General features: G+C 39.5%; 1 protein-coding gene across 8 annotated transcripts in view; it reads left to right on the forward strand.

Moving 5' to 3' along the window:
• Reps2 (RALBP1 associated Eps domain containing 2) overlaps positions 1-22,375 on the forward strand; it is a 262,097-nt gene that overhangs the window by 105,789 nt on the left and 133,933 nt on the right. For all 8 annotated transcript variants that reach the window (XM_060375349.1, XM_060375348.1, XM_060375347.1 and 5 more), the window contains exon 6: positions 19,102-19,240. In XM_060375349.1, the coding sequence (XP_060231332.1) occupies positions 19,102-19,240 (139 nt within the window). The remainder of the gene's footprint in view (positions 1-19,101; positions 19,241-22,375) is intronic.

Consider the following 22,375-nt stretch of genomic DNA (forward strand, 5'->3'; position numbering starts at 1 on the left):
CAAGCAACCGTTTGACAGATAGTGAACATAAGATTATTAAGAAAGAACCACAGAGAGTAAGAGGAAATGAGGACAGATAGAGAGATGCACGGGAAATAGAAAGGAAGAACATTCAGTTTAAGGAGTCTTGTTTGAGACTGTGTGGGAGAAGGAGGATTGCTTCTGGAACATCCGCTGAGGAGGAAGGTCAGCTCGGTGCTTTCCCAGCTTCTCTGAGCTAGCAGGCTTTTACCTCAGCATCTGGCTCCTAGGTCTATTGGTAAACTCAAATGATTGAGATTTTGTTCAAAACAACAGGATCTTCCTCACAGAACCAGCTCTCAGCCTGGTTACCCATTACCATGAAACAGAATGTTGGTCATTATCTTTAATTTTTCCTTTATCCCTCATGCCCATTCAGTTACCAGGTTGTGATCATTCTGTGTGCCAGACTCTTGTGTCTGTTCTGCTTTACTTCTTGGTTCAGGCCATTATCTCCTGTAACTGAATCTGTGACATTAACCCCTAAGCTGCCCTCTTCTAATCATCCTCGTACAGAAAAAAAAAAATTTTTTTTTTGGAGGCAGGGTCTCACTATGTAGCCTTGCCTGGGCTGGAATTTTCTATGTAGATCAGGCTGCCCTAGAACTCAGCAATTTGCCTGCCTATGTTGGGATTAAGGGCATCTGATACCATGCTTGGCAACAATAGAGACCTTAAAAATACAAACAGGCAAGAGATGTAAATATTATACAATGTGTACATGTGTCAAATCACCAAATAGCACTCATTATGTACTAATTTTATATTTTTAGTTTCAGTTAAACATAAATTTAGTTATCTTTCTCAGAGCTACTCATCCTATACTGACTTAAAATCTGTCATTCTGCTCATGGGATTTACTGTTTCATGTTCTTGAAGCTGGCTCCTGGGCTCTTGTTTGGTCTTTGCTTTCCTCTTCACCCACAACAGTTCACTGCTTTACTCTTGCCACACTGCTCAACAACTTCTCCCTGTCATGTCTCAGGTGGTCAGCATTTGTACTGGGAACTTCATTCTTTACCTCTACTTTTTTCTCCTTTGTTCTTCCTTTGTCTGAATACTTCTCTGCCTTTTATTTCCTCCAGAGACAGCACAAAGTATGAGGATTTCCTATTTTGCTCAGGTGTATGTGATGCCTGTAGTTTTCCATTTTGAAAAAAAGTTCATTGCTCAATTTTATATTTATTTATATTTATTTTAAAGGCAGCTAGATTTTTAAAATTTTGTTCCCAGAACATTTTATGCAGACACAAGCAAATAGAAGAGTGTGTGTGTGCGTGTGTGTGGTGTGTGTGTGTGTGTGTGTGTGTGTGTGTGTGCGTGTGTGGTGTGTGCGTGTGTGGTGTGTGTGTGTGTGTGCCTTTGCATATGCTTGTACACATGTACACTTGCATTCATTCATTCATAATGCCCTTCTCTCCTTCTATTTTTTTAACCCAACTTTAGGGAGGCTGGTTTGGCAAACGAAATTTCTTTGTAACTAGATCTGAGGAAACACAATTATTTTCTATTTAAACAAAACCACCCTCCGTTTTGTGGCCAAGCTTGCTGTGCAGTGTCTTTGCCTGGAGGTATGGACATTATAGTGTGATGGGGAACATTCTTAGCATTCACCACTATTCCTCTTAGATAAGATAATAGCAAACACAACTTGGAGTCCTTTAGAAGCCTGCCATTGTGCTTGGGTTTTGGAGCTATATTTTTGGTGTTGTAAAATTTTTTTTTTTATCCAACTGGTATGGAAAGATATGTTAGCAGTATGTTCCCATAAAAGTTTGTGAACTGAAAGGCATTTATATGTAGTTGTAATATTTGTTTCCTAATACGTTTCAATTTTTTTTTTTTTTTTTTGCCATGTTTCTCCCCTACCTCCTAAGATTTCCCTTTTGACACCCAGGGCTAGTATCAGATTCTCCCTACTTGTTGGGCACTTTTCAAGAGAAAAAGCAAGCATGTAAGGATGATGAAAGAAAAGGTGAAACACTTGTGAATCTCTGTAGAAGAGAATTGCTTGTTCTGCACATACATTATTTCTGTGATGCCTTTGATGGGAACAAAAATATGGCACTAAGATAAATGTTTCAGTTTTTGGGCTATGAAAGTTATTTGTGGGTGGATTGGATGAGGGTTCCAGCAAGATACATAGAAGAAAGCATGGAGAATGGCTGGGAGATTAGGATGGAGCCAGGTGGGGTGATTATAGTAGCCTCCTGAGATCAAAGCAGGTAAGCGAATAAGACATGCTAAACACTGTCTCGGTTTCTGGTTAGCTTAGAAAATGGCCCACAAAGCATCTGAGGACCGTCACAACTCACTCAGGATTTCACGGATTATTTTTGAGGCATTATTTGATCTCTCTCTCTCTCTCTCTGTCTTTCTGTCTCTGTATCACACATGCGTTGAGTTAGACCTTAGGCCTTTTTTTATTCCTTCTTTTGAATCTTTCCCCCTTCCTCCTCATTTAAGAACACTCATCTTGACTCTGTCGAAAAGCGCCAGTAGCTACTTCAGCATAATATGATTTCTACATTTAGTTCTTGTGTTTTCTAGCATTTTCCATATAAGTCAGGATGATGTGCTTGCTTATGAATGACTTAGATTAAACAAACTTATACCGATTCAAAAGAAGCACTTCATGGTCAGTTTTCTCCTAATAGGGCCATGGAGATGGAAGTCTGCTGTTTGGTTGTTTCATAATATACAGTGAGCACCACACTGTATATGTTATTTTGAGGCTTTGGGTTGTGAGCTCTTAAGATGCTTATTCCTCAGAGCTTAAAGATTTTTACAAAGTCAAATATTAAAAAGGGTGCAGAGTGAAAAACGGCCCTCTTACTCCTACCCTCTGAGCACCCATTGCAGAAACAACTATGAACCATTTCTTTTGTATAGCTGTATATAAAATATCTTATTTTACTTAATATTGTATATAAGTTATATCCATATAGTTATATAATTATAGGTAGTATAATCAAAGTATGTAGTTCAGCCTTGTACTCATGTGGTAACTTATTATATGCCTGGTATATACTCAGATATTTTCTTTAACAATAGTTTTACTAAAATTCTGTGGCAGCACTGACAAAGACTCTTATTATTTTGTGTTTTTCTTAATAACCTCTTAGTGTTTTATTGTTTGTATTTTTCATAAGCCATTTAAGCAGCCTCTTCTTGCTAATGTCTAGCTCTTGCAAGTGTAACTTTATTTATAGTTGTATAGGTTCAATTCCTAGGTATAGAACTCTTTACTGAAAATGTCTACACAGAAAATTTCAGAGTATAAGCTACAGCAATTTACACACTTGACATAATGAAGAAAATGTCTTTGTTTTGGTACCTTCGTAAATATGTTAACAAACTTATAGACCTTTGCCATACTCCTAAGTAAAAAATGCTATCTTTGTATATTGATTAATATACTTATTAGTGAATTGGAATATTATAATGTTATGGTGTTCTTTCCCCAAGTATCCTTTGTTGTGTATTGCTTCTTCATACCTTAGGCTTTTTTTTTTTTCTTTTGTTTGGGCTATTCATTATTTTGTACCGATTTGCCATTCTTAAGCCTGAAACCATAAGCTGACATTTTAGGCCCATGAGATTCTTCAAAGTGCGTGAAAAACTGCTCCTTAGGTGTTCAAATATAGTTGTGTGCACTTGAGGCACTTGAAGGAGATCAGGGACCCAAGTTTCTTTTCAGCTCCATAGAAACCTCAGGATGGTAGGCAATGGGAACCTCTTATTTATATGATTATGACAACAAGGATGAATTGTTTAGTGTCTTTGTCAGTGTTCTATTGCTGTGAAGAAACACGACTATGGCAACTCTTATTTTAAAAAAGCCCTTAATTTGGTGCTTGCTTGCACTTTCAGAGGTTTTATGGTGGGGGACATGGTGTCACACAGGCAGACATGGTAGTGAAAAGGTAACTAAGAGTTCTGCATCCGGATCCATAGGCAGCAGGAAGGGAGAAACACTGGGCTTCATATAGGCTATCTTGAAACTTAACCACCTGTGACACACTTTCTCCAACAAGACCACACCTCCTAATCCTTTCAAATACTACCACTCCCTGGTGACCAAATAATCAAACCTAGGAACCTATGAGGTGCATTCCTACGGAAACCACCACCCTTAGTTTACGGTTAACTGTTCTCAGAGTTAGTAAGTGTAGACTCTCTGTCTTTTTTATTTAGCCTTCTCCTTGTACCTAAAGTGGAAGAGAAGGGGGAAGAGAATGTGTGTGCATTTGAGTAAAGAGATAGAAGTGGTTTGATTCTTTTTATAGTTATATATGTGTTCATTCTTTTTCTATTATTATTAGTTACATTTTATTAACTCTGTACCCCAGCTGTATCCCACTCCCTTATTCCCTCCCAATCCCACCCTCCCTCCCTCCTCCACCGTGCCTCTTTCCAAGTCCACTGATTGGGGAGGACCTCCTCCCCTTTCGTCTGGCCCTGTTTTATCAGGTATCTTCAGGGCTGGCTGCAAAGCCCTCCTCTGTGGCCTAGCAGGACTGCTCCTCCCTTGGGGGGTGGGGAGGTCAAAGAGCCTGCCATTGAGTTCCTGTCATAGATAGTCCCTGTTCCCCTTACTATGGGAAACCAATTGGTTATTGAGCTACCACAAGCTTCGCCGGAGCAAAGGTTCTAGGTTATATCCATTGAGACAATTTTTTTCAATATAAGTCTTTTATTGTTCCCAAAGACACCCAAAATCATACTTACAATTCAGGATCTTGTTTCTGATGCTGGGTAACTTAGGTCTTATTCATCATCCTGCTGCACTATTCCCTTTTCAGACACAGATACCATCCAAAAACTTTCTGATACACCTATTTTTAACTGTTGTGGCTTGCTGAATCAGAGCTGCTGAATTTGAAACAAGTTCAGTATCATCTCCTTCAAGTACAAATTCATCTTTCTGGGCTTGAGAGACAGAACAAGCAACACCTGTCCTCATCTGAACTCTGTGGATATATTTTTCACCCAAGAAATTTTGGATTTCAACCAAAGAGCCATTTTCCTGGATAACAATATTGATGGGGAAGTGAGCATACACAGACCTCATCTTGTAATGGAAGTCCAGTGTAACATGCTTTACCAGATTCATTCTCCATTTTACTTCAAACCATAGCTGCACTTCTATACCATTTTCTAAGTAATAATGAGGTCTGTGTGTCAAATTTGTACTTTACCTCACTGTGTCTACTGTAAAACCCATAGATAATTGATTGGCACTATGACAACAAGGAGGACCTGTTTTTTTTTTTTGTTTGTTTTTTAACTATCAAGCCTCCTGCCTACTTGTTTCTTTTGTTCATTTATACTTCTTTTTATAGTTTTCTAGCTATCATTCTTGGAGAAATATTTTAATATTTTACTTCAAGTGGTACTGAAGTTTATTTTTCTCTCAGCCAAAAGCTTTAAAAAATCATTTTACTATATTCCTCAGTAAGTACTCACTATGTGGCCATTCTTCTTGAAAATTAGAAAGTCTATTTGCTTTGTTTCCTTTCTGGCTGTCACCTCTAATATAAAAAGCAAAAGTTTTATTTTTATTTATTTAATTTAATTTTAATTAAATTTTTATTTTTTATATTAGTTACAGTTTATTCACTTTGTATCCCAGCTGTAGCACCCTCCCTCATCCCCTCCCAATCCCACTCTCCATCCCTCATCTCCTCCCATGCCCCTCTCCAAGTCCACTGGCAGGGGAGGTTCTCCTCCCCTTCCATCTGACCCTAGTTTATTAGGTCTTATCAGGACTGGCTGCATTGTCCTCCTCTGTGGCCTGGCAAGTCTGCTCCCCCATTAGGGGGAGGTGGTCAAAGAGCTAGCCACTGAATTCATGTCACAGACAATCCCTGTTCCCCTTACTAGGGAATCCACTTATGAATACTGAGCATTTTTTTTTATTTATTGCAATTTATTCCCTCTATAGCCTCTCCCTCATCCCCTTCCAATCCTACCCTCACTCCCTCAGCTCCTCCTGTGCCCCTCCCCAAGACCACTGATAGGGGAGGAACTCCTCCCCTTCCATCTGACCCTAGCCTATCAGGTCTCACCAGGAGTGGTTGCATTATCTTCCTGTGTGGCCTCTTAAGGCTGCCCCCACCCCCAGGGGGAGGTGATCAAAGAGACTGGGCAAGTTCTTAATTGCAGACAACAGGAGTTCCTTTGACTAGCTTAAACAAAAGTGCTTCATAATAGTCAATATGGATAACTTATTAAAAATTTGAAAGACCCAAAGAAATTCTAAGCCTATAGAAAGAACACCTTAAATCTCACAGATAAGCTAGGCTATTATGGGAATCTTGCCTCTGCCACAGTCACAAAGCTACAGGTTTGGGAAATACTACCATTGTTTCACCTCTACTTCTATACTATATGTGACTTCAACAAGCCACATGGCCTTGTTCACCACTTTCACCCTGTAACATGGATCTGAATCAGGCTTGCTTCAGTGTATTTGTTTAATGAAACCCATGTCCCATCTGAGGTGACAGCCAGAAAGGAAACAAAGCAAATAGACTTTCTAATTTTCATAGTTTTTTACTATGCATTTGCTAAGAGAGGGTAAAATGTGTTTTGCGTGAGCCAGTATGCCATCTATCCCATAGAGAACAGTCACACTTGAACTAAAGGAAGGCTGGTGTGACTAGAGCCTGGAGTGGGAGGAAGTTGGGACTAGAGATCAACATAGGACTCTATTGACTTTCAAATTGCCTTTTAGGTGTGGGAAGCAGGTGGTTTAGAAATTAACTTGTTAAGATGGGCATGGTTGTGCACACCTGTAATCCCAGCACTCTGGGAGGCGGAGGCAGATGGATCTCTGTGAGTTTGAGGCCAGCCCGGTCTACAAAGTAAGTCCAGGACAACCAAGGCTACACAGAGAAACCCTGTCTTGAAAAGCAAAAAAAAAAAAAAAGAAATAAAGACACCCAAAAGAAGAAAGAAAGAAAGAAAGGAAGAAAGAAAGAAAGGAAGGAAGGAAGGAAGGAAGGAAGGAAGGAAGGAAGGAAGAAAGAAAGAAAGAAAGAAAGAAAGAAAGAAAGAAAGAAAGAAAGAAAGAAAGAAAGAAAGAAAGAAAGAAACTTGTTAATAAGGACCCATCCCAAATTTGAACACCAGTGTGCATGCTTCTGGAACTTGCACTGTGTTGTTACCTTCAGTCTGTGCTCTAAATCTCAGAAGTATTTTTTTGTTTTTAGCCTAGGTTCTTGTAGCATCTGTTTGCCATCTGGCCTCAGGTTATCTTGAGTGTGAAAGGGAGAACATCCTGGCAAAGACAGGTATCCTTGACCTGACTTACAGGGATGGAGGTGGAACATTTTTACAGTATTTTGAAAGTTGGCCTGAGCAAAGTCTCCTCTTACTGCTGATTTCTTATTTTCTCCTGGCCTTCTCCTATAAGAATCGAGAAAAACCCTGACAGTTGCAAAGGACACCTTTCCTTCTGGAGTAGTAGACCTTGGCATCTTATGTAAGAAGTGTTTCTTATATTTATCAAAATAGTGTCACATATGAAAATAACAGTAAACTAGTTGATTATATGCATTGTAGCCTATCTTCCAGTTTTTTTTCAACTTGTGATAACATGCCAGATAATGCTCACTTACAAAAAAAAAAATGTGTGCTTAAAAAGGTTTTCTGGATAGTCTAATACTCTACCAGCTGTAATCTGAAACCACATCAGATGATAGGGGAGGACATAAATCTAACATAATCATTCACATCTCAAGAGCAGATCCCTGATCTAAAAAACTGATTTAGGTATTGCCTTTAGGTTCCTTCTGAAAAGGAAACAGTTACTTATCATAGGACGGATGGATAGATGGAAAGAGCTTGATGACAGAGGGTCTATATTCTGCCTTTTATTTCTATGCACATGGTCTTGACAAATTACTTCCTTTACCTAATCCTCAATTTCCTGTTCTATCAGTTGGAAATAATGGGTCCTACTTTGCAGACTTATTACAAGGATGAAAATAGATGTATTAGATACTTATAATAGCTCTCATTTAGCAGAGTGGTAAATACATGTTCCCGAATATTCATTTATGTTTATGGGCATACCTTTCTATTGTTTGAGAATTTTATATATGTATATAATATATTTTGATAAAATCCACCCCCTTTCTTCCTCTCCAGCTTCTCCATATGCCACACCATTATTTCTCATCAGCTTCATATACTCTTTTAAAAAATTCCTTTGAATCCACTATATGTGTATAGGTGGAGGACAATCTACTGAGGCATGGGTATCCAAGAAAACTGACTCTCCTTCCCACAGCAGCCATCACTTTCCAATAGGTCCTCAGCTAGGGGTGGGGCTTCATGAGTGCTTCCACAGGCTGGGGTTTTAGCTGGCTTGATTTTGCATAGGTCTGCATGCAGCCACAGTTGCCCTGAGTTCATGTATGCAAAGACACTGTCATGTCAGACAAACATGATTTTACTTCAGATGTCTACTACCTCTGGTCCTTATAGTCTTTCAGGATGATCCTTGGGCCTTGGAGACAGGAGGTGTACTATAGTTATCCATTTAGATCTGAACACCCCATATTCATATATTCTTTATACATTGACCAGTTTTAGGTCTCTGTATTAATCACCATCTACTGCAGCAAGAAGCTTTTCTGATGAGAGTTGAGAGACAGACTAATCTAGGGGTCAGTTTAGTATTGTATTCATTTAGCAGACTAATAATGGTAGTAGGTTCTCCCCTAGGGCATATGACCTGGCTAGCCATGGGAGTTTTGGCCCTGTTAACAGTACCATGCATGAGTTCTGTGTTGTGGAGTGTCTTTTAAATCCAACCAGAAAATGGTTAGCTACTCCTATAACATTGTTTCTTCTAATCCATCAGTGGACACATCTGGCCAGAGTAGTCACTGCTGTGAAATTTTAGATCTCTTTGGAGCCAGCAACTGCATACTGCACATTAGGCTCAGAGAGATTTCAGTACATTAACATTAATCTAAGATGGTGAATAATCGAGTAACATTGATTACGTTGGAAGATTATGGCTAAAAGTAGTGGTCGTATTGTTTCTGCCAAGGCTACAAAGGTACTTTAGTCTAAAATCTCTCAGCCTTCATAGGTGAAATGGCTGGACTCTTAAGCATTTACAGGACACCTCCATAGTAGTCTTATTGTCTAAGCAGAAGTGTTCTGTGACTGAAACATACCCTTTTAACATTCTACCAGACAATACTTTTTTGAAATTCATATTATTCACTTTAGTGTGATTTTTTTTTAAAGGTGCTTTGAAGGTAAACTTTACCTTTGGGCATTTTATTAATAGCATTACTTTTTAATAAGTCTTTGATGTCTCTTTCATTACAAACAGCACATTCTCCCTAGAGATAATAACTTGGAGCACTAAATATTTACATTTCATTTGAAACAAAATCAAGGAGTGGAATGTTATAAATACAAGCAAATATAATTCTCCTGTGTCTAGAGAAACTGTATAATGAGCCATATGTTTGTAGGTTATGTAGACAGATGTGGGAGAATGTTATTTCTCCTCATGTTTCTTTTTGTTTTTCTTTTTGGAGATGGGGTCTCATATAGCTCAAGCTGACCTCAAAGTCACCATATAGCCAAAGGCTTATTTTAAACTCCTACTGGGATGGAGTACTGGGATTATAGATTCATACCACCACCCCTGGCTTCTTATAATTTTTTTTTTAATACTCGCAGAGCTCAAAATTGGCACCAAGTAGCAAATATCTCTGTCCAGCCAACAAAACCAGTAGAACTGGGGTTGAACTGGGCAGGCTTGTTAGGTTATGCTTGAAGGAAGAACCTTTCCTGTTTCTGGCTTCTGCTTGGGTGGCTGAATCTCCACAGAACATTTGTTCCCATTCCTCCGTGCCCTTGCTGCTTGCTATTTTAGGTGACTGCCTTTTCAAATCTCTATTCATAACATTATGCTGATTGATGTAGCTGATTTGGAGGTTCCCTCAGAGGTGACGTTTCCATGTGTTTGGGTCCTAAAGTGAGATGCCCCTTAGCCACTGATAAAGAGGCACTGAATTACTATTTCAGTTCTGGAGTGGGACTTCTGTGCTGATGGCTATGTGTGGGTTACCATATTTGTCTCTGGCTTCAGTTGCTCAAATGGTTGTAACTGTTCTTTTTTGTCTTTAGTGTTCTCCCTGTGACTTGAACCTGATTAACTGAATGTTATGTTGAATACTATCTGTGGCTCCTACTCTCTTCTAGATATGCTCTGTCTGATAACTATGAGCTCTGCTTTCTACCTGGGCCATATTGAGGCAACTCAACCCATATCCATGCTGCACTGGAAGTGTTTATGTAACCCAGAATGGAGCTACTTCTAGGAGATGGTCATTTTCTCTCATGCTTTGATATCTTTATAGATGCCAGTCCTTTTGCTTGCCTTGCCCTGCCTGTACCATTGACATTGCTTCTTACACTTGAGGTCACTTTGAATTATCTAGCATGTTAGTAAGTCATCTAATTCTGAGTCTTACTCACAGACTGTCTAGTCACTAGGAGACTGGGAGACCTTAGAGGTTTCATTTCTTATAAGTCCCCCATCCATGCTTATATATGTGGGGACTAGAGTTTGAGTAGGAAATACCAGAGTACCTCATGTTATCAAAACACTTCCCCTAGTATTTTAAGATTGCCTGTGTGACATCTTCTATGAGACTGTTTATCCAACCAAGGACCATGCATAGATAAAACCTACAACCCCTGCTCAGACATAGCCCAGGGTAGCTCAGTATCCAAGTGGGTTCCCTAGTAAGGGGGACAGGAATTGTTTCTGACATGAACTCATGAGCTTCCCCTCTCCCCTGAGGGAGGAGCAGCCTTGCTAGGCCACAGATAAGGACATTGCAACCAGCCTGAAGATACCTGATAAGCTAGGGCCAGACAGAAGGAGAGGAGGACACCCCCTCTCAGTGGACTCAGAAGGGGGCAGGGAGGAGATGAGGGAGGGAGGGGAGAATTGGGAGGGGAAGAGGGAGAGGGCTACAGCTGGGATACAAGTGAATGTATAAAATTATTTAAAAACAAAAAAATATTAAAAAAAAGATTGCCTGTGTAAGATGTAGTCCATGGCAGCTCAGTGTCTAAGTGGGTTCCCTAGTAATGGGAACAGGGACTGTCTCTGACATTTAAACTCAGTGGCTGGCTCTTTGATCACTTCCCCCTGAGGGGGAAGCAGACAATGCAGCCAGTCCTGATGAGATCTGATAGACTAGGGTCAGATGGAAGGGGAGGAGGTCTTCCCCTATCAGTGGACTTGGGGAGGGGCATGGGAGGAGAAGAGGGAGGGCGGCATTGGGAGGAAATGAGGGAGGGGCCTACAGCTGGAATACAAAGTAAATGTAATAATAAATAAATAAATTAATTAAAAAAAGATTGCCTGTGTGCCTTTCTTCCTTACTGGACACAAAACTTCCAAAGAAGAGTATGTTTTTAGCAGTTAAAGGTCTGGTAAAGCTTCATGGTATATGGAAAGTCAATTCTTCCTCCATATGCCATTCTCTATCTGTTCTTGAAATACTCAGTAGATATGGAACTCCCACAGAGCTCAGTCCTTAGATGAAGTACAGAAAGATAGGCAGAGCTCATACTTGAAGAGCTCAAACTTAAAAAAAAAAAAGCAACTTTTTTTTTTTAGGGGCTTCCTTTTTTATTTAAAAATTTTTTCTTTATTTTTGAAAATTTCACACATGTATGCAGCAACATGATCATATCTACTTCCTATTTCTTTCTATAGCCACCACACTTCCTAATACCTAGTGTATTTTTTAAATATAAGTTTTATTTCTTGAGAATTTCTTATGGGTACTATATTAATGTCATTTCTTTCCTCCTGACTCCAACTCCTCCCATGTCGCCCAACCCTCTGAAATTCAGCCTCTTTTAAAAAAAATTAGTGCTCTTAGATGTGTATACATATAATCATTTCAATATGTAAATATAACCTGCTTAATTCATTTAGTGTTGCTCTAATATGCATGATTTTTTGGGTGACCACTTGGGGCTGGATAATCAGTCAGGGAGCTCATTTCCTGGAGAAGACTGATTCTACCTCTCTCAGTGGTCATTAACTATCTGTGGCTCTTTGTCTAGGGGTGAGGGCTGTGAGATCCCCCTAGTTCATACTGGCATGTCAAAAGGTGTTGTCATTGTTCAAGCCTTGTTTATAGCAAATTGCTTAGATTTTATGGGTGCAATTTCCTTCTTATATATAGAAAACACAATATGTCGGCAGATGTCCTGGTCCTCTGGCTTTAGACAGCTTTCTGCTCCTTATTCCTTGGTGCTTCTGAGCCTTAGATGTAGGAGTTGTGTTGTAGATTTATGAATTGGGCCTAGGCACCTCCTAGTCAGTTGTTCTCTGCATTTTAACAAGTTCTGGTTTACTGTAGTCTCCATTTGATTAAAAAAGAAGCTTCTTTGATGAAGGCTAAAAGATATGCTTATCTGTGGGTATAAAATGATAAGTATTTGCTACGTAGTTAGGAGTTACACTTGTTGAGGAAAGTGACAGTACTAGATTTTCCTCCCAGTTTCACTGCCTCTCCAGCCAGGGGTTGTTGTCTAGGTTTGCAGTACCAGGCATGAATTCACTCCTATTGAGTGAACCTTCAGTCTAATTAGGCATCTGTTGTTACCCCCAATACATGAGCACCGCCATTACACCTTTCAGGATATCTTGCCATTCTAGTCATTGTCATGGTTCATAGGCCTCACAACTGAATAGACTACTTTTCTTCCTTGGCAGTTTGCACAACAGCTTCTGGTACTATGAGAGTCCTCAGGGAGGAGGCTTGTGGGTCAGTTATAGCTTTATTCCTCTAAGTCTTCTGTCTGAAATATGTAGTGTCTTCAGCAATAGGGTCTTATCTTCAAATTTTGGGAGGCAACCAAGGGCAATGGCAATAGCCTATTTTGTTTTGGAGGGGCTTCTAAACTCTTCTAAGCATCAATTTCTCTGCCTAATTTGGGTATTGGGAAGAACATTATCACCCCAAGTGGTATAACTTCATTAACACACACACACACACACACACACACACACACACACACACACACTTTGTATATGTGGTAAATAGTAAGATCTGGAGAGGACAGGAGCTCCACAAGGAGAGCAACAGAACCAAAAAATTTGAACACAGGGGTCTTTCCAGAGACTCATATTCCAACCAAGTACCATGCATGGAGATAACTTAGAACCCTGCACAGATGTAGCCCATGGCAGTTCAGTGTCTAAGTAGGTTACACAGTAATGGGAACAGGGAATGTCTCTGACATAATCTGATTGGCCTGCTCTTTGACCACCTCCCCCTGAGGGGGGAGCAGCCTTACCAGGCCACAGAGGAAGACAGTGCAGCCACTCCTGATGAGACCTGATAGACTAGGATCAGAAGGAAGGAGAGGAAGTCCACACCTATCAGTGGACTTGGGGAGGGGCATGCCTGGAGAAGAGGGAGGGAAGATAGGATTAGGAAGGGAGGAAGGAGGGGTTTATGGGGGGATATAAAGTGAATAAAGTGTAATTAATAAAAGTTAAAAAAAAACTGTAAAAGGTGTTAGAGAGATTAGAGAGATGACTGCTCTTTCTGAGGACCCAAGTCTGATTCCCAGAACCCACATGATAGCATACAACCATCTATAACTCTAATTTCAGGGTACCCAACATCCATTTTGGCCTCTGAAGACTGTACACACAGGTGGTGCACAGACATATATACAAGCAAAAATTCCATGCACATAAACTGAAAAAAAAAAAAAAGAAAGAAAGAAAAAGAGAACAGTGCAGAGCAGTGTTTCCATATTTGTTGCAGTATACAACATACTCAGGGGCTTATTCAACTGTGTTTAAAAAAGGAGACCTGACATACTTTTTTGTATCTCTTGTTTATCTGATAGGGATTTTATGTGGGATAAAGAACAATTTGGCAGAATTCTAGCTTTTGAAATCTTGCAAAAATACTTAAAATTATTTGAAATGCCCAAACTATGTAGTAGTCACCATGGTTATCATAAAATAACATTTTTTAATATATCCCGATTGAAGCTCCCTCCCTCAACTTCCCCCAGTCCCACCCTCCCTCCCTCTTCCCCCTATCCCTGTCTCCTAGTCCCCTGAAAGGGGGAGTTCTCCACTATTGCCATATGTCCGTAGCTTGTTAAGTCTCGTCAGGACTTCCTGGATCCTCTTCCTCTATGGCTTGGCAAGGCTGCATCATCAGGGGTGAGTGATCAGAGAGCAGTCAACTGAGTTCATGACAGAGGCAGACCCTGCTCCCCTCACCCAGAGATCCACATGGAGACTGAACTGCCCATCAGCCACATCTGAGCAGGGGGTCTAGGTCCTCTTCATGCATGGTCCTCCCTTGCTGCATCAGTCTCTGCAGGACCCCCTGGGCTCATATCTTTTAGTTTGGTTGGTCTTCTTGTGGGGCTCCTGTCCCCTCCATGTCCCTCTATCTCCAGACCCCTCTCTTCCTTTATAAGACTCCCTGTGCTCTGTCCAAAGTTTGACCCTGAGTCTCAGCATCTGCTTCAATCTCCTTTCTGAGAGCTGTAATCACTGAAATTCTACCAAGTCTGTATAATTTATGGAAGATACCAAACACATGGTTTTATAAAAAAAAATAAATTGCAAAGATAAAAATTAGATTTTTTAAAAAAGATCTTCCCATCACTTGGTTTTTTAAATAAATTGAACTATATATTGGTAAACAAGGGGAAAATGATGGGCACAAGTTAGTAGGCTTAATGCAGGTGACTGAAGGGCCATAGTGTTTATATGCCCTTCCTTTGTCACAAGGCCTTCTAAGTTTTAGGGACTGAGAATGTTCCTTGCCACCGTACACTTTCTTAGACATGAGGGGTTCAGGTTCTCATGAAAATAGAAAAAGAGAGATTGGGAGTAGAGTAACTCAGTGGTTATTTTCTTTAAAAATTGTTGAATTTAAGTGTCTGTGTGCATGCATGGGTGTGTGTATGTGTGTGTGTGTGCCCATGACACAGTGTATATGTAGAGGTCAGAGTACAACTTGCAAAAGTTAGTTTGGTTCCTTTCTTTTACCATATTGTTCCTGAGGTTTAAACTTTGGCTGCATGAACCTTTACCATACAGAGTCATCTTGACAGCTCTGGCATTCTTTTTAATATTTTTTTCTTTTTAAACATTTATATAACGATGTGTGTATCTGTGAGAGCATGTTTGTGGAGGTCAGAGGAGAGTTTCTGGCAGTCATTTCTGTCCTTTCACCATGTGGGCTTTGGAGATTAAACAAAGGTTGTTAATCTTGGAGCTCTTACTTGCTGAGCATCTTGACAACCCCTATAGGGAGAGATTCCTTTCTCTCTCTGTCTGTCTCTCTTTCTGTCTCTGTCTCTCTCTGTATGTGTGTGTGTTTGTGTGTGTATGTGTGTGATCATGGTCTGGGAACACAGAATACAATTGATGTTACCCCAAATCTCATGTTCAAACATTGAAGCAGTTTCCTGACGCTTTTATAATTTTTACAGAATAAAGAAGGTCATAAATCAAGGCGAGTTTAAAATACATTGATGGGAAATTGGTTAAAAACAAACAAACAAACAAACAAACAAAAACTAGTGGTCTGCTAAGTTTGTAGATTACAAAAGGTTTTTAACTGTTAGTCACAAAATGTCAGTTCTGACCCAAGGTGAGCAAGGAATGGCTGTTCTTGAGGGCTAGAACTTAGCCAAGAAAAGCTAATTAGTCCCTGGACCCGCAGCATTCTACTCTCTCCACAGTTCTGCAGTTCTAATTGGTCAGTCAGCCTCTGTACACACAATTTCGGTTTTTCGCTCTTCATACTCATTCTCCCACAATGGGTCTTTTAGATCTGTTTTATCCCAGTACTCACTTGTCTTTCAGGTTCTAAGAACCTTATTACTTTTCCCCCCTTTTACTCTTATCCTTTGAGATACAGTGTTGCCGTGCAGAACTTGATTCTCTATGTAGCCAAGCTTGGCCTTGAACTCATGATCCCTGATCACCTGCCTCAGCCTCCTAGATGCAGGTATTATGGGCATGTGCCACACTCCTTTCCTTACATCACTTCTGTCCCAATCTCACAGAATCTTCTGGCTTCTTCAAAGCTTAAGTCACACCTGGCTCTTGCTCTGAATTATGGCCTGGTTGTATAACTGTTCAGGTTTTGCTTTCTCTGTTTGTTGGTCTGTATATTTATTATTTATATCTTTAATAATGACATCTCACAAAAGTTGTTCTTTCAAGAAACGAACTTTCTATTGCAAAGTGTCTCAGAGGCCAGTGTGTTGTGTGCCCAATCACTAGTATTCCAACTTACCCAGATGATACCAGGTCTGAATCAGGTCATTCATCTACACATGGCTACTGTTTACCTTTGGAATAGACTGTTGGAGCAGAAAGTGACCTTGGTTATGTGGGCAGGCATGGGTTTGTGTTTGGTAGAGATATGGAGAGGGCCCTTTTGGGCAGAAGAAGGGAAGAAAGGGAAGGATTTTATCAGTCTGGCATTAGAGGAAGAATTTCCTGAGAAGATGACCTGATTTTGGTTAAGAAGACATATGAGCACGCGGGCAATCGGAAGCCTACCTTGTAAGCAAAGAGCAGCATGGACTACAAGAGTCCTGATGGCCAGCTAGAGGAGGTGGGCTGTTTTGACAAGCAACAGATAATTTTATAGGCTTGTTTCTTGGAACTGGAGATTGATCCCAGGCTCACATACATGCTGGGTAAGTGCTTTACCTCAGCAAGAGGATCACCATCAGGCTGTGTGTTTGTAGACCTTTAAGTAGAGGGATCAATCACCTTTTCCCACCCTATTGCAGATTCTTTCTGTCAGAATAGAACAAGGCCTATTAACAGGCCACTAACACCACCCAGATATGAAGTGATACAAATAGGAAAGAAAGTAGCCGAGTATGAGATTGAGGAAAGAAAAATCATGGGCTAACATGAACAATGGCTAGAACAGGAGGCTTTGTTCCCAGGAGAGAGGGAATGCACTCCACGGGAACAGGAGCTTCCATTTAGTACAAGTCAATACAGGAGATCGACAATTAGCACGAAGACTTTTGTGCAATGATACATCCTCTCTTCCCTTTCCTAGTGCTTTCCTACTTTTCCTTTTGTCTTCTCTGTGGCCACCTCTTCGTTCCATGGTCATGGCCCTTAGTAAAATTATGTGGTTTTAGAGTAGATGGGAGGGATGAAGCAAAGCTCCAGATGTTTCTCTCAGCATTTCCATTTTGCTTCTGTCCCCCAAAGCCTAGTACAGCTTTTGTTTTCTTTTGCATTGGGCCTCTGGAATTTCTGAGCTCTTAAATCTTCAAATTTGCCATGGCTGCCCTCTAGTGGTAGGTTTGATGCAATTTTGTTTCCCTGCTGATGGCAATACCATAATAATTCTCATTGCTCAGCTTTGTATTTAGTAAATATTCCCAACTCATACGTGTGAAGGACAGATTCAGTAATACTGACTTGCCACTCAACTAGGACCCAGGGAATCGTGTTTGGGTTGGATATTTTGACTACTGGATTTATACAATGTAAATGCAACAACAACAAACCAGATTAACCCAGCTATCATAGATCATACCTATAATCCCAGCACTCAAGATTATGAGTCAGGATTAAAGTAAATCCAAAGCTAACTTTGGCTACATAGTGTATTCTAGGAAAGCCTGGGCTACAGTGTGAGATCCAGTCTCAAAAAGAAAAGAAATGAAAAGAAAAAGAAGAAAAGAAAAAAAAAAGGAAAAAAGAAAGAAAAAAATCAAGAAGAAGAAAGAAAAAGGAAATGGAAAAAAATAAAGAAAAAGAGAGTATGATGCTAGGAAGAAGGCTCAGCACATAAAGCACTTGCTATGCAAGTGTGAAGATCAGAGTTCATGTCCCTAGAACTTATCTAATGCCCACTGGGCACAACAGCCTGCCTGTAATTCCAGTGCTTGTAAAATGGAGTCAGGAAACAAGCTGGGTAACCAGGCTAGTCTTAAAAAAGAGCTCAAGGCTCCACCTCCTTCATGTGCCAAGTGCACATACATGTATCTAAAAGGATCAAAATGGATTTATAATAGTTGAGGAGAAGAATCTTTTTTTTTTAAATTATGTATCTGGTGACAAGACTGTCCAACTTCAAAAATGAAAAAGGAACACATCTTCAGAAAAAGTGTCTAAAATTCTTTTTTTTAAATTTTTTATTTAACTTTTATTAATTACACTTTATTCCTTTTGTATCCCTCCATAAGCCCCTCCCTCCTCCCCTCCCGGTCCCACCCTCCTCCCCTTTCTGCATGCATGCCTTTCCCCAAGTCCACTGATAGGGGAGGTCCTCCTCTCCTTCCTTCTGATCTTTTTTGTTGTTGTTGTTGTTCTCAGTGCAGTTTATTCAGGAACCTTGAACAATCTTCTAACCCCGGGGAAAGCCAGCCCACAGCTTAAAATAGCCTCTGGGTAGCCAATTACTAGACATTTCAGAAATAGCCACCAGTATTCTTCTATTTTACGTTCCACACGGGTTTAGCCACCAACATTCTTCCCTCTGCTTCAATTTTACCTTTTTATTGCCTCATTTCTTGTGTGAGATCACACTAAATTTATGTATATCTGATTTATCCTGCATACTAAGTAATTCTAAAGTTTCATTTGTTCTTGCAAATGGAAGTATTTAAATTTTGATTCCTGAATACCTTCCCTTTGTATATACACCACTATTTTTTTTTTTTTTGTAGTAGTCAAAAAATCTTACATGAGAAGAATCTTTTAAATCTCATCTTTTAACACATTGGAAAATTTTCATCATTCTTTAACTGTTCAGTATTTCATGTTCAGTCATGTTAATGTTGAAGATACAAAAAAAAAAAACCACCTCCATAAAGCTTGATATCTACTTTATGTTATAGCTTATGTTTTGGTTAAGTTTTTATTATGAGGCAGCTATGTTTATTTCCTTGAGGAAAAAATTAGAATATAAAATAACTTCCATTGTTGTTTAAGTCTTACGCCTCAACTCATGAAAGGCAAGTTCTGTGAACATATTTTTTTTAAAGTCCTTTTCAGTGGAGCGAGAACTGCAGGATACCAGCAGTAATTACCCAGATGAGCCCTGGAGGATAACGGAAGAACAGCGGGAGTACTATGTCAATCAGTTCCGGTCCCTCCAGCCTGATGCGGGTTCCTTCATTTCAGGTGAGAGAATATGGCGCCCTGGAACTTGGTTCCCATGGGATAATGGAGAACATCTCGAGGAACAGTTTATTCAAAACAAAGATTATAACCTTCTCTGATTCCGATTTGTATTCCTCTGGGGTGGAATTTCTTATCAAATATAAGTCATGCGGGGAAAAAAAAATGGTAATGACCTTGGGAAAATTACACTGCTATTGTAGAAGGGTTAAATTGGAATTTGGGGAAACTTGGTCCAGGTCCTGAAACTTATCAGCTAAAGCACTTGGAATAGTAGATGATAAGTGCCAAGGGACACTTTAAGTTGCTTAGTCATTGTATTAGAGTCAGAGCAAAGACGAAGGATAGCCTTCAGCAGAGGTCTCCCCTTATGTTTTATGCTCGTGCTCGTTTAAGCTCATGCTCGTTTTCTTGGGTTCAAGTCTTTCTTTCCTGGTTCTTGAAATGAGGATATGAAGGAGAAACTGGCCAGCGTTTTCTCAATGTCAGTTCTTTTGGATTATCTTCAGATATCTGCATTCCTGTTGTGCCCTCATGAAAAATTCAAGCCAAGGGGAATTGGTTTAATTCCCATGTGCCTACATTTTACCAGGCTAAAAACAAAACAGTGAAATAGTAGAGTTTGGAAGAAAATAACATTATAAAACTTTCTCCTTACACTTCAAATTTAAAGAATAACAGTGTGGTTTTGAGCATTCTAAGCTAACAGTGAAACATGGATTAAGACTAATTTTCTATGAAATTATATATATATATATAATTGAAATATTCTTGTATATGTAAAGGCAAACATCAATTTGGTGATTAGTAGTAATGGCCTTATGGATGTTAGAATAATATAAAAATAACAAGTGAATTTTACCATCATGATTTAGAAAGGACAAGTGGAAATCCAGGGTAGCCTTACCTCTTGCTCAGTTGAGTCCTTTCCCAACATATGCAGATAGTTAACCAAGTATAAATAAGTAGTTGTTAGAGGTGATTCTTAATTTTTTTCTTTCAACATTTTTTATTTTTTACAGAATTTCAAATGTAGACACAACTTGACTTGCCACTATAACAAGTCCCTATGGGCAAGTGCCAGCAATTTTATCTATATTTTCTCTCAGCCAAGATGATCTTGAAATACAATTGCCAGGCCATTTGATTTGAACAATATTTTGACTATATTTTTGAGTGTCTTAAAAAACAAAACAAAACAAAACAAAAAAAACCATATCCAGAACCAGATGTAGTCATCCATGCCTGTAATCCCAACACTCTGGAGGTAGGGGGATCTCTGAGTTCAAGACCAGTCTGGCCTACAAAACGAGTCCAGGACAGCCAAGGCTACACAGAGAAACCCCGTCTTGAAAAACAAACAAACAAACAAACAACAGTAACAACAGCAAGACCCCTCCAAAAACCCAAACCAAAACATAACTAGAATTCACTGGTACATGTGAGAAAAAAAAAATCACACTCCTTAATACAATTGAGGCTTAATGGTTCAATTTTTTTTCTGATTGTCTCATAAATTCCTTTAAAATGTTTAGTTTTATCACAACGAAGAGGTTTATGAATGGCAATTGGATGATGTCTTTTAAAATAAACATCTTAGTAGACAGGTAATTCATATAGCATAAAACTTAACATTTCAACTGTGTCGTTCAGTGGTTTGGGTTCGTTCACAGATGAGAGTCCTTAACCTAACTTTAGAACCTTTCAATCACCCCTCTATAATACACCCCCTTAGTAGCAGTTACTTCCTCCTCCTGTCTTCTCTACTTCTCAGACCTAGGTCACTATTCTATTTCTTTCCTTAGATTTCTACGCTCTGGACTTTTCATGGAAACAGAGTCTTGTTTTCTGCTGGATTGGTGGTGGGGCTGGAGTGAAAGTGCATGAGGACTTCTCATGTGGTCTCCCTAAAGGAGGGAGCACTCTGGTTTTCTCCATCGCTCCTCCTTTAACTGGTGGCATCTGGGACACAGCTGAACTTGATAGCCGTCAGCTTCCCCAGTGCCTTCCACCTAACCTTTCAGAGACTGTGTGGTGCAATAGTCTCTAGCATGAAAACCAAATGTAGCTAATGGGTGGGGTCTATTTTGCTTTGAAGAGAGAGCATCCAGCAGAAGCCAGACTGATAGAAGAGAATGCCTTTAGATCTTAGTTGATATAGGATAGTTGGTAAATGGGCTGACAAGTTTCTGTTAAGTGTTTCACAAGGTGGTTGGTTGCATTGGTAGCCAAGAGTCATGTGTTAACATTATTGACAGAGTGCATTTAGGGAGAAGCTTATTGGTTTATTGATACTTTGCTTTTGATTTTTAATAATTTATTGAAAGAAAGTGAGTATTGCTTTAGGATCTATTATAATTCTTTTTAAAATTTATTTTGTCTTATTTTTGAAACAGTATCTCACTGTGTAACCCCTGCTGGTCTGGAACTTTCTTTGTATGCCAAGCTAGCCTCAAACTCACAGAGACTTGTCTGCCTTTGTCTACTGAGTGCTGGGATTAAAAGTGTGCAGGCCATCCCTGGCCTGCTTTTTCTTTGTTTTTGTAGTGCTGGGACATGAATCCCAGGGCTTTGCATATGACATTCAAGTACTCTATTACCAACTGCAGTCCTTCCAATTTCTACTGTCTTAAAGCCAATTAGAAAACTTGTAATTGCTCTGGGAGACTTTTGACTTAGCTTTAGAACAGAACTTGGGGCTTTAATGCTGTCTTGTATTAGAAACGAGGCTTTTGAATTGTGAAACCACTGAGAGCATGAAAGCATGAAAATCTCAGTGAAGGCTAACATTTCAGCTGCAGCTAGAACAATTGGATGATAGCTCAAGTTCAACTGATGTACATAAATTTAGAATGAAAAGAGTCCTGGATTAATTCTTCAAAGTGCCACCAAGAAATCTTAAATCTCAAGAGATAAAAATATCTCTTAATATGTCACAGGTGGCATTAATGATATCATTTTTTCTTTTTGCTTATCATTTTGCCATGGCTCTATATTACTTTTCTATTCTCCAAATATAAAATTCAGCATATTTTTATTTACTTAAGCAATTTTGAAGGTTTTCTTTCAAATTTTTAGTAAAAATGTGCAGTTTTGGTAAAAGCAAAGCAGCAATTTATATGATTTAATATTTGTCAT

The sequence above is a fragment of the Meriones unguiculatus genome, chromosome X (genome assembly GCF_030254825.1).
Source record: "Meriones unguiculatus strain TT.TT164.6M chromosome X, Bangor_MerUng_6.1, whole genome shotgun sequence".
Lineage (NCBI taxonomy): Eukaryota > Metazoa > Chordata > Mammalia > Rodentia > Muridae > Meriones > Meriones unguiculatus.